Consider the following 12913-nt stretch of genomic DNA (forward strand, 5'->3'; position numbering starts at 1 on the left):
CAAACTAATCAAAAATAGAATTATCATTTTTAAAGTAGTAATTTATCTGCTTCTTATGATACCTTGAAACTATCTGACTTTTACAAAAATTACTAATTGCACGAAGGAAAAGGAAACTAAACTTACATCATCCATTTCTGTCTTCACTTTAAATTCCATTTCTTTCATATTTTTTATACTCAGAGTCTTTGCTCTAGAATTAAGGCAGATATAAAATACAATGTCATTTCCAAATTAGTACATTAACCATGAAGAAATCAAAAGGATAAGCCATTTTGTTTTAACAATTAGAACGTGTCTAGAATGGTTTAGATGCTATATCCCATTTGTTCATAAGACACTGGTAAATGTGTATCTTTCTGGGATCCTCAGAAACAGAGACATCTAAATAGAGATTTTAAAATGTAATTCATCTCAGCTGTGCTCCCAGTTACCATATCTTCAAGCTAAAGAGGTGGATTGATAAAGAAGAGCAATAAGGGAGAAGGCTAGAAAGTATACAGTATTTAAGAAAATCTTGTTTCAAGGTAAAGGAAATAAAGAGGGAATCAATGGCAAGATTGGACCACATAACAATGAATCTATATATAGAGACTTCATAAAGATAGAATCTATAAAGGTAAAACTTAAATTTTTAAGAATATATTATTTCACAAAGAATTTCAAGGGAAGGATGAGAAGTGAGTAGAAGCATTATCGGATGATGAACATTGGGAAACAGAAAAAGAATTGATCAAAATATGGAATGGTTTACAGATGTGCAGTAGAAAACAAAAAGAATGTGTTCTTTAATAAATTATCTAGAAAAAAGTATCTAGATTAATAAAGCTTCTGAAAAATTTGTTGAGGTTATTTAACTTTTCAAATGATTACATTGTTATATGGTTTGTGTCTCATTAGATACTATATCCATTCACTTAAAAAAATAGCTCTGTGGTGCACTGTAGAGCTGTGGGGTTAATTTATTTACTTTAATAGATTTTATATATTCTATTTTGTAGTTCTGACAAAATATTTCTCCTCATTAAGACCAGTGTTGTTTTATATCACATGTAGATAAAATCTTCTCTTTTTGTCTCTAAATATAAATAAAACATGAGAGTGTAATACTATCTATTCCACAGAAATAAAAGTAACTGGCAACAGTATATTTGCTGCTGTGTCAGAATAAACAACATTTAAATAAGATCTTACCTTGGGAAACGACCAATCACAATAGCTATGGTACACACAACACCAAACAGCAGTCCCACATTGGCAGCAAAGCATATTGTAAATATATATGTACTGACCCATATGCCCTGAAAGAGAAACAGGAAACAAGATATGGGTCCTTTGTATTCTCATCTTTCTCGTGATTGCTAAATTCATCACAATCTTCTTCTCTACCATTCCTGTGATGAAATCTCTCAGCAAGAATACATTACTCAAGGAGGTGGAAACAGAAGCCCAGGAACACAGAAACAAATCCAGGCCCCAGCGGACTCCCAGTGACAGAGGTTAAGGGAAAGGCAAAGGGAAAAGGCGCATTCTTTTTATATAGATGCTGCCAATCCTTAGTTCAATCCCCAACAAACTTTCTATTTAAGATCTGTAAATAGTTGGCTTATGTGCTTGGTTCAAAAGCATTCCATAATTTCCTACTGTTTTCTCATTTGGTGTAATAATATTACAAACAAGTGTTTGTAGACTTTTGGTCATTCTCAGCAATATTCTGTTTTCTCGGATTGCTATAAAAAGAACTTATACTTATTATTCTTATAATAAGGTAGCTTATTACTATTGATACATAGGACTCTCAAAGCCTATTTTTAAAATGACTGACTCTAACAGCACGACCAAAGCCACTTTTAGACCAACCACTATAAAAAATAGTTATACTTTTATTTGCAAGGGTTCACTTGTGAAATTGTGAAAGCTAAAAACTCAAGGCCACCTTAGTTCTTGGGAATATTTCAAAAGATTGCAAGAAAATTCTATTTCTCCTTTAATTGGGATTCCAACAATATTGCAGTTTTGTCTACCACCTGAAATTACAATTTGAAACAGGATACTGTATTATATTGGCAATTCTAAGTTTATTTCTGGCAAAAATAACTTTAAAAGGAAAATAATTTGTGAAATCCAGAAAGCTATATTTTCTAAACACAAAATTCTACATTTAGCAAATAGTAGACCAACAAAATTTTCAAACTCTCTTTTCTCCCAAATTATCTGCATTACTTTATGCAAGTAATTCTAAGTTGATTTCTTTCTGTCTCAATAGCTGTATTACCATTTTAAAACATTTTTAACAACATAATTCAATTCCATATGCTAATGAAAAATAAATTTCTCTATAATCTGAAAACAGCACAGATTCTTGGAGGGGTGTAGTTTTTTTTTTTTTTTTTTATCCAGACAAGTTTGAAACAAATGTTTCTAAAAGGTATTTTTTAACTTGAAATTTTTTACTTCTCCTTTGTCTGTATTATTTATCTACACTGAGCTTGAGTGGTTCTTAATGTTGAACTATTTTCAAAAGCTAAGCCCTTGGAAGCAAATGGACAGATTTTTATCTGTAAAATTCCTTTTTGCTATAGAAGAAACAAACATTTGGGAATAAACGAGAAACTATATTTTAAGTGTTCTCATGTTAAGATCCATCACCTACAAATGTAATGCTGTTAGTACTTATTATTACACCATCCTGTCATCTAATAGGTTAGACACTGAGATGTTTTTCCTCTATTCAGGTGAATGGAGAGTCATTTGAATCTTCTATTTGTACACAGTGTGTTTTTTCCTTCCCAACTTATTACACCAGACTTGACTGTGTACAAAATAAGGCTGCAAATTTTTGATCGTTACTTCAACTTGCCATGATTGCTCTGTTTCTCACTCTTCCCCTAATGTTTACTGAACCTGCCTGGGTGTGGCAGAATAAGACTTCACCAAAAGCTTTATAAGTCCTGTTCCTCCTGGCCAACCTCCATGATTCAATATAGCATGGGGAACTGAGGATCCTGGTCCCTGCCATTTAAAAAACACAGAGCCTGGAGGCCATGATTCATCAGAGGGACCAAAAATGTTGGTACCATCTGGTTCTATTTTTAAAGTGAATTTACTCTCCCACAATATCATCTATTGTAAGCTGGGCTTATAATGCTTAGTTATTTTCCAGGCCTACATTTATAACTTTGAAAAAAATATCAAATAGAAATTAGTAACATAGACAAGTAAATAGTCCCACTGGTTAGAGTAAGGCCCAACACTATTCTGTAACAATTCCTATTAAAGATCCAAATCCTAGATGTCATAGCTATAAGGAATTGGGTTCTTGAAACACTTTTTTTTTTTTGAAACCCTATTTTTTTGCATTATGCATTCTTACTTGATCTCCTCCCTATTTGGCACTCACAGCCCCTAAACATAATATAACTCCAAAGTTGGCCTCAAGTAGGGAACACATAAACTCTTCCTTTTATAGAAAATGTATCAGTGTAAAACACAGTTCAGCAGCTACTCAATCACTTCACCTCTTTGCTCCATCTGTTATGCTGTTTTGGTGATTGATCCATATTATTAAATTTCTGTAGGTTTTAATTCTATCTCTACTGTTCAGTTACTCAAACTCTGTTCTAAGTCCATCAGTAAGGCTTCCATTTTGGATCCCTATTTCCTCATTATCTCAAAGAGGGTTTTGATCTACAACACAAAGTAGAATTATTATTAAACTGTAAAAAAATTAAAGAAATAAAAATTTCTAATTTGTCTTTATTTTTTAAACATCTTTATTGGAGTATAATTGCTTTACAATGGTGTGTTAGTTTCTGCCTTATAACAAAGTGAATCAGCTATACATATACATATATCCCCATATCTCCTCCCTCTTGCCTCTCCCTCCCACCCTCCCTATCCCACCCCTCTAGGTGGTCACAAAGCACCGAGCTGATCTCCCTGTGCTATGCAGCTGCTTCCCACTAGCTACCTGTTTTACATTTGATAGTGTATATATGTCCATGGCACTCTCTCACTTCGTCCCAGCTTACCCTTCCCCCTCCCCGTGTCCTAAAGCCTATTCTCTACATCTGTGTCTTTATTCCTATCCTGCCCCTAGGTTCTTCAGAACCTTTTTATTTTTTTTTTAGATTCCATATATATGTGTTAGCATACGGTATTTGTTTTTCTCTTTCTGACTTACTTCACTCTGTATGACAAACTCTAGGTCCATCCACCTCACTACAAAAAACTCAATTTCGTTTCTTTTTATGGCTGAGTAATATTCCATTGTACATATGTGCCACATTTTCTTTCTCCTTTCATCTGTGATGACTACTTACATGTTTTCTTAAACTTTCAACTTTCAAATTACACATACATACATCTTTGGTAACTTTTCTTCGTGATATTTAGGTATATTCTAACTATTGAGTTATCTGGACATATTCTGTCTACTGGGTGATCTAGCATATATCCACAAAAGTCTGTGCAATGTTATCACTACAAATGCTTTTCCCAGATCATATTCCAATAACCCATGGCCTCTCACTGTTCAATTCCTTAACAACTAGAGATACCTGTCCACTTCAACAACAGGAGGCCATTGTCAAGCTAAACCCAACATCGCATTTAATTATCATGTACCTGCTATATCCATGTCACCTTTCTCAACATTATTTTCTTCACAAACCATACTCCCTACTTACTCCAGGTTTTCAACTATTACCTCTATGTAGGAGATTACAAATTATGAACCATTAAAGCAGTTTCAAACAGTCTACCAAATACCTTCAAACTCAATGTGTCCAAATGCAAACTCATTAACTTCACCCCCCAAGTCTTCTTCTACTGTTCTCTTTCAGTTATAACACTAATATTCTTCAAGACACTACAATCAGAAACCTTGGAATAATATTTTACTATTTCTCCTTTTTCATCTACTTGTCCAATCATTTCCAAGTCCTATCAATTATTAATAAAAAAATACCTCAAATTATACCCTCTTCTCAATTCGCTGATAATATCCTAGTTCATACTTTGTTATTGTTCCCTTAAACTGTTCTAACAGCCTCCTACTTAACTATCTGCTTTTGTTATCAACATTGTAAACCATCTGCCATACTGCTGCCAGAATAACCTTTCTATGTAGATTTAGATAGTGTATTAAAATCATTTTTACTTTACTCCCCTCTATTAAACTCCATCCAAAGCAGTATAAAAATGAATATATATGGAGGAAAATCCAACTTTGATGAAACAAGAACATGGTCACAACTCCTAACTATAAAATACAATGTAGACTTGCAAAATTTGTAAGATATCAAGGACACTGGAAGCCAACAAATTTATCCTCAAAGTTTAATCAATTATAGATTTCTCCATGAATGTCACAATTTATAAAATTCTATACAGTAATCTTCTGATAAGAGCTTTAAGTTCTAGGGGCAATAGTGGACCACCAGAGAAGAAGGAAAGGTACCCGTATGGTATCTATTTGATACTATATAAAGAAGGGCAGTAAGATAAAATGCCATTTGTATCACTTACAACCTAGCTTCCTAACCAAAGGAGACTGACAGAGATGAAACAAGGTGAAGAAGGTAGAGGAGACAACTAGTATCAGATCATCAGAGAGCCTGTGATTTGTGAGGCTTTATTTCAACTAGGGACAAATCTTCAGATGACATAGTCAAATCAGAGTCGTGGGATGCTCCACCTCACTTCCTACCTCCTGCCCTCCCCACATTATTTTTCAGCAAATAGCTACGTCCACTAAAGATGCATCATAATCATAAAGGAATAATCAAGGAACCTATTTATAAAAATTGGAAAAAGAAATAAAGTAACAAAATAGAGACAGAGGATAGGTTTAGGCAATAAAATCTCAGGAAAAAACCCTCAAAAATAGATATGAAGAGTCAAAGAAGAAAAACTGGGAAAGAAATTGGATGGAAACAAAAATATTACAGAGATAAAAGCCATATTTAAAATTTACTAAATAGGATAATCACAACAGGAAATACATAATCAGAGATACAGTGAATAGTCCAGAGAAGCCATACACACACAAACACAAACACACACACACACATGCACACCCCAAAATAATCACGGGAAAATGTACAGATTTTAAGAAACAAATTAAATTAAAAATACATAATTCATTAAGAGAACAGAACATATATATTTGAAAAAAATATTCGAAGACATATTAGAAGAAAAATTTTGTATGTAATTCTTGATTCTGAGATCACAAGGATATGTCACTCTCTTAGAAATTTGATACTAACTGTTCAACCACAAGAAATATTCTGACAACATTACCAAACTTTATGAGCAAGAAAGAAACTCACTGAGCATCCATTTAGAAAAATAAGCTCACGTTAAATAATAAAAAATTATGTTGACTTGTGATTTCTCTGCCTTATCCCTCAATGTCTGAAGATAATTCAAGCTTAAAAAGCCTGGGGGAAAGCATTTTAGACTCAGGCAAAAACTTCCTTCTAGTATAAAAAGAAAACATGTTTTCACCATGAAGTAGCTCTGGGAATATAAGACACATGAGCCCTTCTTGGAAAACTGCTTTGTGATAACATACGAAATACAACTAGAGGAACTGAAATAAATAACTCAGGAATGTGAAACTGTATTTTTTTTAAAGACTAAAGGTAACCACCAAATGCATTTAAGCTTCCATATTCTATAATTCAATGAATGACATCATTTTCCTCCAGTGATGTTCCTAACTGAAAACTTAGGAGCCACTCCAGACTGATGCACTTCATGTCATGAATTGGTGATGAGGGATAACTAATGAAACCTCTTTAGTATTTTTCAACTCTATTCCTTCCTCTTTAATCTCAAGTGTTAGTTTTGGTCCAGGCCTTCCTCATTTATTTGCCTGAATTATTAAAGGAGTGCTTCCAATTGTTGCATACTTCATCAGTTCGATCCATCTTCCTCAAATTACTCACATGACTTTTCTTATACATAAATCTTATTCTTATTTCTCCTTTCAGTGATGCCTCACTGCCTTCATGATGAAGTCTAATCTTTGCAGGACATAAGCAGGCTCTCTCAGTCCAACCCTTTCTTAACTTTTCCAACCCCATCTGTTACTACTCTCACCTTCATGCTATATGTTCTACCCATCATTTCCTGGAAAAAGCCTTCCCTGACACCTCTCCCCTTCCATTATGGTAATGTGCTCCCCCTTACGTGATTAATGAGTCCCTTAGAAATACCTTTATCATGGGGTTATAAATAGCTTGTTAAATAAGTTTACATCTCATTTTTCTGTTTCCATGTGCCACCTCACATATATCACCTTAAAAAAGTCATTATCCTCCATTAGCCTAGTTAATTTTGGTCTCTTGGACTGCCTACAAAATACTGTTCCTTCAAGTCTCAGTTCATATTTCAGCTCTGCTGTAAGTCTTCTGTATTAACCCAGTCCAAATTAAATGTTCCAGCCTCTATTTTTCTCCAGTACTAAGTTTTTTCTTTTGCTTCCAGGTTATGTTGTATCTTGCTTCATATAATAGTTACTGTTTCTGTGCCTGCATCCTGCACAAATGTTAGTGTCTAAAGAGGGTAAGTACTTCTTTATTCATCTCTGAATTCCACATGGCACCCACTATTGTACCTTGGTAGAAGCTCAGTAATATTGAGACTTAAGAGGAATATTATCTTTTTTTAACATCTTTATTGGAGTATAATTGCTTTACAATGTTGTGTTAGTTTCTGCTGTATAACAAAGTGAATCAGCTATATGTATACATCTATCTCCCCATATCCCACCTTTTGTGTCTCCCTCCCACCCTCCCTATCCCACCCCTCTAGGTGGTCACAAAGCACCGAGCTGATCTCCTTGTCTTATGCAGCTGCTTCCCACTAACTATCTATTTTACATTTGGTAGTATATATATGTCCATGGCACTCTCTCACTTCGTTCCAGCTTACCCTTCCCCCTCCCTGTGTCCTCAAGTCCATTCTCTATGTCTGCGTCTTTATTCCTGTCCTGCCCCTAGGTTCATCAAAACCTTTTTTTCTTTTTTTTTTTTTTTTAGATTCCATATATATGTGTTATCATACGGTATTTGTTTTTCTCTTTCTGACTTACTTCACTCTGTATGACAGACTCTAGGTCCATCCACTTCACTACAAAAAACTCAATTTCATTTCTTTTTATGGCTGAGTAATATTCCATTGTATATATGTGCCACATCTTCTTTATCCATTCATCTGTCAATGGACATTTAGGTTGCTTCCATGTCCTGGCTATTGTAAATAGTGCTGCAATGAACATTGTGGTACATGACTCTTTTTAAGAGGAGTATTATTAAAGTACATGCCAGCATAAGTAATCCCCCAAAGTCTCTCAGAGCAAAGGCTCTGAAGGAGGGAGAATACATAAATAATTGCATTTCAATATGGTGAATTCCATATTAGAGCTAAACAGAGGCTACTCATGAAATAATTCACCCATATAGGAGAGAGAGAGAATTTTGGATGTTCTTTCATAGATACATTTCTCTAGAACAAGTATATTAAATATTTATGTTAGTAAAATTCATATTTTATCATTGTTCAATATAATTTAATCTGTTCCTAGCAATATCCTATTAACATAATGCTCCTCTCAATGTAACCCATTTAAAAAACAATTCATGAGACTCTTTGTATTTAGAATGAATATGGTCACTATTAATATGTTTACCCTATATTAATGCAGCATACATTTCTTAGCAATTAATGCTGGTTTTTCAAATATGTTATAAATAGTCATATTTCTACTAGCTATTCTTTGATGAACTTCACTTCCAGAATCAATTCATAATGGAAACTGGGAATCCCCAAACCAATCAAGTTAGCTAGCATTTCTTTAAAAGTTCTTGGACACATCAATCAAAATTTGACAGAATTCCATTTCTGTTTCTTATAAAGACATTTTACATTTTAATATTTTTACTGAGTTTGAAAAAAGATAGCTTGTAAAATGTAAGTTTCAAATGGCTAAAACTATTTTTTGCAAATGGAACTATTAAAGCTTATTTTGTAACATGTGTTTAAGCCAAAGATAGTAATTTTAGATCAAATTTCTACTTACCCAATCAATTTTATCCACATTCCAATATTTTTTTAAATCCCGAAACTGTATTAGCATTCCCTTCAGTCCCACAACAATAATACTTGCAAGAACACACTACAAATAAGAAATAAGTTGATGAAGATGCAAGATAAAGATTTTAATCTAAATTTTAAAGAATCATGGTATTTTTATGTCTTTGTCTTTGAAGTACTTACTAAAGAAAAGCAATAACCATTTAGAAGACTGAAGTAATATTCATTTTGTTTCGAACTAACCTATTATTGTACTTTAGGAATATAATAGCAATTCTAGAAAATCACAGGGTACATGTTATGGCATTCTAAAAAAAAAGGAAGAAAGAAAAAGAAAAGTAATGAATTATAAGGGTGAATGTTATAAGGCTGAATGTCCTCTTAACTTTATAATAATTATTCACTGCCATTTGTTTGAAATCTGTTTGTTGCAAAAATTAAATATTTATATCATGTATTTCTTTATAATTGTCTTGAGTATCAATTTTCTGGTTTCACCTGAATATATTTATAACTCTCTTGAAAAGTAAACTTAGTTATTGGGAGATCCTCTCATGAAAGTGATTTATTCTTATTACATGAATGAAGAATTAGAACAAGAAAGGACTGACACTGTCTCTGGATCTCTGAAGACCAGGATCTTACTCACATCATTTTAGTGCCCCAGGCTTCCGAAAAGCAAGGTAAACAAGTGTACTAATATTCTGAGTCACTTTGTATAACCATGCATCAAGGGTGGCAAGATGAATTTTGTTGCCTACTCTCTTGCCCAGCATGCATTTTCTAAGAGTACAAATTTTATAAAATTCTTCCAAAGTCTACTTCTTATAACAGACTTCCCTGGTGGTCCAGTGGTTAAGACTCTGTGCTTCCACTGCAGGGGGTGCGGGTTCAATCCCTGGTCAGTAAACTAAGGTCCAGCATTCCACATGGCACAGCCAAAAAAAAAAGAAAAAAAGAGTGGCATATCCTTCTTATAACAGAGATTGCCTAGCTCCATCTTCCAAATGAATACAGAATAAATCTAATTCCATGATGTAATTTTTATACAAAAGCCTAAGAATTAGAAAACAGCCATGGTACCCTCCCATACCTTCCCCATCAAATGTGGGCTCTTTCTACCTTTCCTCCATTCAACCATTACTTATGTCACATAAGGTTTCAGATTTAGGATCACTGAGGTTGTTCTTCAAAGAAAATTTTAAAATATAATGATTCTCATTAAAAATAAAGTTAAAAAGTAAATAATAAAAAGCACTACTTACCATGGGCAGCCAGTAAAGCAAGGGTCCTATTGCATAGATGACTATCAGGATGAAAATGCAAGATATTAGACAAGCCACCTGTAAAATAAAAGACAGTCAAAAAAGAAAGCTTGAACTTCCTTATTATTCCACAGTTATAGGGGGAAAAAGATAATTCTTTGTTCTTCTTGATAAGAAGAAACAAAATGTTGGCACATGATTGTTAAATTAAATAGACTGTCATCTATATTTTGTAGCTGAAGGAACCCAAATGTGACAGCTGACAAACTGGTGCAATCAAATTAAGTCAGCAATGACAAAAAAGCAATTCTAAACAAAGAAATATGACACCATCAACTTTTATCACACATCACAGCATGGCTTTTTTGTTTGTTTGTTTAATAGTGAAAATGACATTTCAGCTAAAAGTCCTTTAGCCTATAGTTGTTCAGCCTGGCCCCCCTTCTCATTTCCTAGTTGTTTGGGTAATAACTGAATATGCAGCTTAGGGTTTTTCTGTGCTGATGACAAATTTCCACAGAAGCCTTTACTCTCTTCTTTGGAGTCCTTTGTTAATATGAAACAGTTATATGGGATTAAGGGAGCAGTCTCTGCAGTGAAACAGACTTAATTTTATTAATCCTAAAAAGTCATTAGTATTGTGTTCTAACCAACTCAACTTGCTGACAAAAGGTAATTCAAAACACTCACTCCTAGCTATGCTCCACTTAATGGAGAACAAATTTCACATAAGCAAATGCTCATGTCTTAATAGAAACATTTAGCCAAACTGTCAGCCTTACAAGAGAAGAGAGGGCTTTCACAGGACCACAAAGATACCTAAAATATCTTTATGGAGAAATCAAAGGAAATAAAGCCTATTAGAGTGGCTAAAAATAAATATATAAACAAATAATCAATAGCAAGGGCTGGCAAAGACTCAGAGCAACTAGAGTTCTCAGACACTACTAGTGGTAATTCAATATGGTACAGCCACTTCAAAAACAGTTTGGCAGCTTTTTATGGAGTTATGTATGACCCAGAACTACCTAAGAGAAATGAAAACATACACCTATGAAAATACTTACATGTAAATATTTATAGCAGTTTTATTCATAAATACCAAAAACTGTAAATAACTGATTTGTCCACCAGTTGGTGAATAGATAAATTTTGGGACATCCATACAATAGAATACTACTCAACAATAAAAAAGAACAGACTATTGATACATGCAACAGCATGGATGAAATTCAAAACCATCAAACTAAATGAAAGAAGCTTGATACAAGTTCCTTCTGTATTTAGTGGAGCTCATCTACAGCACTCCCCAGCATATAAAGGGGGAAAAGTCCTTCTGTGGGAAATAAGTCATTAGAGAACTAAGGATTGTCCATAAAAGAAGTTATAGTACACAAAACTGTCACTAAACTGATTATTTAGGAGTAACTGGTGATTTTACATGATAATAATTTTTAAATAACAAAATATTATGCCTGTAACTCCACTAGACTGGAGAGAGCTAGTTGTCAGAAGGCAGATTACAGGATTCATTCAGATACCCGTGTGACTGAGTATATCCATGTTTATGTGGAAGGAAAAAGACACCAACCAGTAAGGTGCACTTCATATCAAAAGACAATGGCATGAGGAGGACTTTCAAAGATGGTGGAGGATTAAGATGTGGCGATCACCTTCCTCCCCACAAATACATCAAAAATGCATCTACATGTGGAACAACTCCTATAGAACACCTACTGAACGCTGGCAGAAGACCTCAAACTTCCAAAAAGGCAAGAATATCCCCACTTACCTGGGTAGGGCAAAAGAAAAAAGAAAAAAAAAAAAAAAAGAGAGAGAGACAAAGGACTCAGGATGGGACCTGCACCTTTGGGAGGAAGCTGTGAAGCAGGAAAAGTTTCCACACACTAGGAAGCCCCTTCACTGGCGGGGGAGGGGGAGCTTCAAAGTGTCAGAGGAGAGCGCAACAGGGTGTGGAGGGCAAAGTGGAGAGATTTCCACACAGAGGATCTGTGCCAACCAGTAGGTGGGGGCTGGGGCTGAGGCTTGGGCTTTGCAGGTCAGACCCCAGGGAGAGGACTGGTGTTGACTGAGTGAAGACAGCCTGAAAGGGGCTAGTACACCACAGCTAGCCAGGAGCGAGACTGGGAAAACGTCTGGACCTGCTGGAGAAGCAAGAGACCATTGTTTTGGGGTGCTCAAGGAGAGGGGCTTCTTGCTCTGTGTGCCCACAGACGTCAGAGCACCACCTAAGTGAGCTCGAGAGATGGGTGCCAAGCCACGGCTATCATCTTGGACCCAAAAGCAGGCACGGACTGCTACTGCTGCTGCTGCTGACACCAAGAGGCCTGTGTGCAAGTGCAGGTCACTACCCACACCTTCCTGGGACCCTGTCAGCACACTACTGCCAGGGTCCCATGATCCAGGGCCAACTTCCCTGGGAGAACACACAGCACACCTCAGGCTGTTGCAACTTTACACCGGCCTCTGCCACCGCAGGCATTCCCCACATCACAATTGTGACTAGCGTACCCCTCCCTCTC

The 12913-nt window shown here is 35.2% G+C and overlaps 1 protein-coding gene across 1 annotated transcript in view; it reads right to left on the reverse strand.

Annotated features, from left to right (window-relative positions):
• SLC26A7 (solute carrier family 26 member 7) overlaps positions 1-12913 on the reverse strand; it is a 199116-nt gene that overhangs the window by 47504 nt on the left and 138699 nt on the right. Inside the window, exons 9-12 of the mRNA XM_007177491.2 lie at positions 10371-10448; positions 9092-9187; positions 1195-1301; positions 127-193 (exon numbers count right to left, since the gene is read on the reverse strand). Coding sequence (XP_007177553.2) covers positions 127-193; positions 1195-1301; positions 9092-9187; positions 10371-10448 — 348 coding nt within the window. The remainder of the gene's footprint in view (positions 1-126; positions 194-1194; positions 1302-9091; positions 9188-10370; positions 10449-12913) is intronic.

The sequence above is a fragment of the Balaenoptera acutorostrata genome, chromosome 17 (assembly GCF_949987535.1).
Source record: "Balaenoptera acutorostrata chromosome 17, mBalAcu1.1, whole genome shotgun sequence".
NCBI classification, from domain to species: Eukaryota; Metazoa; Chordata; class Mammalia; order Artiodactyla; family Balaenopteridae; genus Balaenoptera; species Balaenoptera acutorostrata.